General features: G+C 36.4%; 1 protein-coding gene across 1 annotated transcript; it reads right to left on the reverse strand.

The window, feature by feature from the left end:
• Positions 1–342: 342 nt before the first annotated feature.
• Positions 343–4545, reverse strand: LOC107026246 (40S ribosomal protein S3-2-like). The gene is made up of 6 exons (XM_015227151.2): positions 4389–4545; positions 4160–4307; positions 3392–3563; positions 998–1052; positions 789–920; positions 343–707 (listed from the first exon to the last, which is right to left on the reverse strand). The coding sequence occupies exons 1-6, from the start codon at positions 4425–4427 to the stop codon at positions 534–536; spliced, it is 720 nt and encodes a 239-aa protein (XP_015082637.1). The 5' UTR covers positions 4428–4545; the 3' UTR covers positions 343–533.
• Between the last annotated feature and the right edge of the window lie 244 nt (positions 4546–4789).

A 4789-nucleotide genomic window follows, 5' to 3' on the forward strand; every position in this document is an offset into this window, starting at 1 on the left:
TACAACTATAAAGAAGGATGAGATAAATAGATACTGCAAAACTATAGTCAAATTTGTGGATTTATTTGAAGATATCTGCTCTCAGCCATATTTGTGAACTAACGTAAAGATCACTGCTTTGTGAGCTGGCTTGAAGATTTATGCTCACACTTTGAGAGGTATTTGGAGGAAGGAGCACAAGCCAAGAGTATAGCCCAAAAAGAATAGCTTACACATGCACAGTAATTTTAACATTTACTTTAGATTTCAGTTACTCAAGTCTTTGATAAAATCTAATTATGACTAGAAGTGCCACACGAATAAAAGGCAGTGCAATTGTCATTTTCCTTTATACAATTAATGCACCAGGAAAAAGAGACTATATTAATAGGACAAAATTGTCATTGACGCAGTGCGATTGTCATTGTAACATTAAACAAAATTCTCCAAACATGTCTCTATAGTACCTCCAAAGTTGATAAAAAAAAAAGCTAACACTCAACACATACTAATATTTGGAAAAAATTTAAGTTGATGCAAACAAGGCTTGCTGCCTACACAACAATTGGAGGATCAATTTCGACTGGTGCTGCTACTGGCAGCCTCAAGTATTCCTCTTCCTCCTTGGGAGGATGGATTGTGACAAGATCTGGAAGAGGTGTTGTTGGACCTTGCTTTCCCTTGGGATCCCAATCAAGCATGATCTTCACCTTGATGCCAAGTACTCCCTGACACATCAAAAATCACATTGGAGACGAGAATGGACACAATACTAATAACAAGAGCTCTAACTGATCTTTAGTTTTTACCTGTCTCAAGAGAACATGTCTTACAGCAGAGTCAATATACTCTTTCACAGGCTGACCAGAAGAAATCATGTAACCATCTTTGAACTTCATGGACTTGGCACGTTGAGCTCTCAATTTTCCGCTAACAATCACCTGATTAAAGCATATATGAGTTTACCAGAACAAATTATGTTTCATGTAGTGAGCAGAGACAAAATTGTTAAGTATACCTCACATCCCTTGGCTCCACTCTCCATGATAAATCTCAAAACACCATAGCATGCCCTGATAAAGTTGATGATACTTGTTAGAAGCAACATAATAAAAATTAAATCAATCATACACAAAAATAAACCATAAACAAATACATTCTGTTTTAGAATAAATCATAAATGAAACATGTTCATTTAAAAAAACACCATAAGTGAAAGCGAACAAAGCAAGTCCAAGAAACAAGGACAGACTTGGAAACTTTTACAACTCAGAAAAAGTCTGTAGCATGTGCTTCAGATGGTAGTCATCTCAAGACATAAATTTGGTACTATGTAAACACTATTTGGTTTATAGATGACAGGCATGGAAGGAGATTTAAAAAATTCTTCAACCCCAAGTATTGTGTTGTGCATAGAAATACATATGGTAACAAATTCAGCATGTTGCAACACAAGGGAAAAGGTGTAAAACTATATCAAGAACATTGTCTTCATCTTAAGGCATCCTCTGCAAATATACTCATCTTCAAACACAAATTGGAACCAAGGGAACCTATCTGCTTTATAGATGACAAGCATGGGAGGAGATTAAAATAAGGCCAACCCTAAATATTGCATATAGAAATAGATACTGAAACAAATTTAACCATGTTGCAAACCAAAGACAGAGGTGTAAGTAAGTTATACAACTCAGATAGATAATGTCTTTAGCATGCTTCAGCTGATATAGTCATCTTCCGACACAAATTTGGAACTAAGAAAACCTATTTGCTTTATAGATGACAAGCATAGGAGGAGACTAAAATAAGGACTAAAACCTTTAAAATTGTAGAGTAGACAACTAACACGCCTGGTTATTCATTACCAGTTTAATGACTCCGAAAGAAATTCTACAAATGTGTCATCTCTCCAAGTTACTGCATGAAGATAAAATTACATCATGAAGATGTATTGGCATGGAGGACAATTTCTCTAGTCAACATCCGACACAAGATCGGTACTAGAACACCAATTTGCTTTGTTGATGACATACATGATAGAGAACTTTTGACAAAATCAAAAAATGCTCATTGTATGCAAAGATTATACACTTAGCTAAAGAGAACTATAAGCTAAAGAAAGAAAGGAAAAGTACTGCTGGGATAAAAGGCACAAACATGTCATTGGTCTTAACATGTTAGCAGAACAAAGTGATAAACTAGGGGAGCAGTATATGAAGTAGATGACTGAAACACAACTCATTACAAGTATAACAACTCTGAAAGAAAATCTACAAATGTATCATCTCTCCAAGTTACAGCATGAAGACTAAATTACATCATGAAGACGTGATGGCATGGAGGACAATTTCTCTAGTCAACATCCGACACAAGATTGGTACTGTCACACCAATTTGCTTTGTTGATGACATACACTTATAGAGAACTTATGACAATGAGGACAGCTCATTCCGTGCAAAGGTTATAAGCTTAGCTAAAGAGAACTATAAGCTACATAAAGAAAGGAAAAGCACTACTGGGATAAAAGGCACACCCATGCCGTTGTTCCTAACAGATTCAATGAATCACGAGAGAAAGGGCACAATAAGGGAGAGCATAATATGAAGTAGATGACTGAAACACACCTCATTACAAGTATAACAACTCTGAAAGAAAATCTACAAATGTATCATCTTTCCAAGTTACTGCATGAGGACTAAATTACATCATGAAGATGTGATGGAATGGAGGAAAATTTCTCTAGTCAACATCCGACACAAGATTGGTACTGTCACACCAATTTGCTTTGTCTATGACATACATTTATAGAGAACTAATGACAATGAGGACTGCTCATTGTGTGCAAAGTAATAGTTATAAGCTTAGCTAAAGAGAACTATAAGCTACAGAAAGAAAGGAAAAGAATTACTGGGATAAAAGGCACACGCATGTCATTTTTCCTAACAGGTTCAAAGAACCACATGAGAAAGGCACAATCAGGGAGCATTATATGAAGTAGGTGATTGAAACACACCTCATTACAAGTACAACAAATCTGAAAGAAAATCTACAAATGTATCATCTCTCCAAATTGCTGCATGAAGACTAAATTACAGCATGAAGATGTGATGGCATGGAGGACAATTTCTCTAGTCAACATCCGACACAAGCTTGGTACTAGCACACCAATTTGCTTTGTTGATGACATACATTTATAGAAAACTTATGACAATGAGAACTGTTCATTGTGTGCACAGGTTTCTAAAGAGAACTACTGTAAGGTAAAGAAAGAAAAAGAAAGGGAAAACACTACAAAAGTAGAAGGCACAAGCATGTCATTGTTCTCAACAGATTACAAAACCCAGCAAGAAAGGCACAATTAGGGAGTATTACATGAAACAGAAGGTGATTAGGAAGATAGCACAGTCATTACCTCCTGACAGCAAGACCACCAAGGAGCTTGTATCGAAGTGATTCAGCCTGAGCAATGGCACATAGTCCTCTGTTGTTGACCTTCTCAGCATACAGCTCCACAGTGTTCTCATCAAAATTGAATCTCTTCTGGACAACTGATGTCAACTCCCTAATCCTCCTCCCCTTGTCACCTAATAAATGAACAATATTTATCAAATATCAACTGCAAATAAAATAGCCAAGTACTACCAAGAAGTTTTGACCTTTTTCCTACTGCACAACTTTTCTTCAATAACCATATCAATAGGAGAGAAGTAAAGGACTATTTCTCCAGAATTTCTTTAAGAAAAGATATGCCAGGAAATTATATGCAGGATAACAGCACAACTTCTTCAACACTTTCTTAAGCATTCCTTTATTTAAATCATTTAAAAAAAAGATATTCCTAATAGAGATACAAGCACCATTATAACTCCATTCTCTATCTTCAGCTCCCACCGAACTTCTCTTTATCTCCCCTATACTTGTATATTCCAATTGAACAACTAGCACAGCAGCATGGGACTGAATTTCATTTCAAACATAGGTTCATAATTGGATCTTGCAGTTAACACAAGAACTCATGATCAAGAATCCTACAACTAGTAGTTACAAAATATAGAAAAACACAAAGTACCACATAAATCAACAGTTAGCCTGGCAACCAAATGGCCAATCCAGCAAATATTAGGTCCATGAAACAAGAGTATAAATACTAATTCCTATCGAAGAAAGCTAGAATAATTACCGAGAACATTCTGAGTCCGAGTGGCTCTGATGATGATCTCAGTCCTCATTGGAGTAACTCTGACCTCCACTCCGGAATATCCATCTTCAGCCAATTCACGTGTCAACACTTCGTTCAGCTCGGCGAAGAACACGCCATCAGCCACAAACTGAAATGACAAAACTACATTAGTAGCTATTTCTATAGATTTCACAAAATGTGGTGTACCTAACAGAAAAAAATTACAAACCTTCCTCTTTTTGCTCATCTGAACACTCTGCTTCGCCATCTTCGGAGGTTTGAGAACTTAGCAGACGAGACCTGAAGCTCTACCTCGGCGATAAATTCTGCCAGCAATATGCAGTCTAGGGTTTTTTTGCGGGTCTGCGGCAGGTAAATATATATATATGGTGAACCTAGGTTATGTTACTGGGCTTTCTTTTAGGCCCAAGCCAATTTGTATTTCTGCACTCATCTGAGTTGTTGTGTCCTTGGGCTTTAAATGTTGGGCCATAAATACTGCCCCGCTACGCTACATCGTGACAATATATTTTTGGAAAAAATACGCGGAATGACAAATATTACTATGTTATTATTCAGCATGGTATAGTTTAATTTAATTACTTTGAATGAATACACATTTATAAATTT

This window comes from Solanum pennellii, chromosome 7 (assembly GCF_001406875.1).
Source record: "Solanum pennellii chromosome 7, SPENNV200".
Classification (NCBI taxonomy): Eukaryota; Viridiplantae; Streptophyta; class Magnoliopsida; order Solanales; family Solanaceae; genus Solanum; species Solanum pennellii.

Bases quoted from the DNA above. Each gene is read 5' to 3' on its own strand.
- LOC107026246 (XM_015227151.2), bottom strand. From the start codon at position 4,427: ATGGCGAAGCAGAGTGTTCAGATGAGCAAAAAGAGGAAG. The intron at 921-997 runs GTATACTTAACA...TGCTTTAATCAG, and splicing joins GTGGAGCCAAGGGATGTGAG to GTGATTGTTAGCGGAAAATT. The intron at 708-788 runs GTAAAAACTAAA...TTGATGTGTCAG, and splicing joins GACATGTTCTCTTGAGACAG to GGAGTACTTGGCATCAAGGT.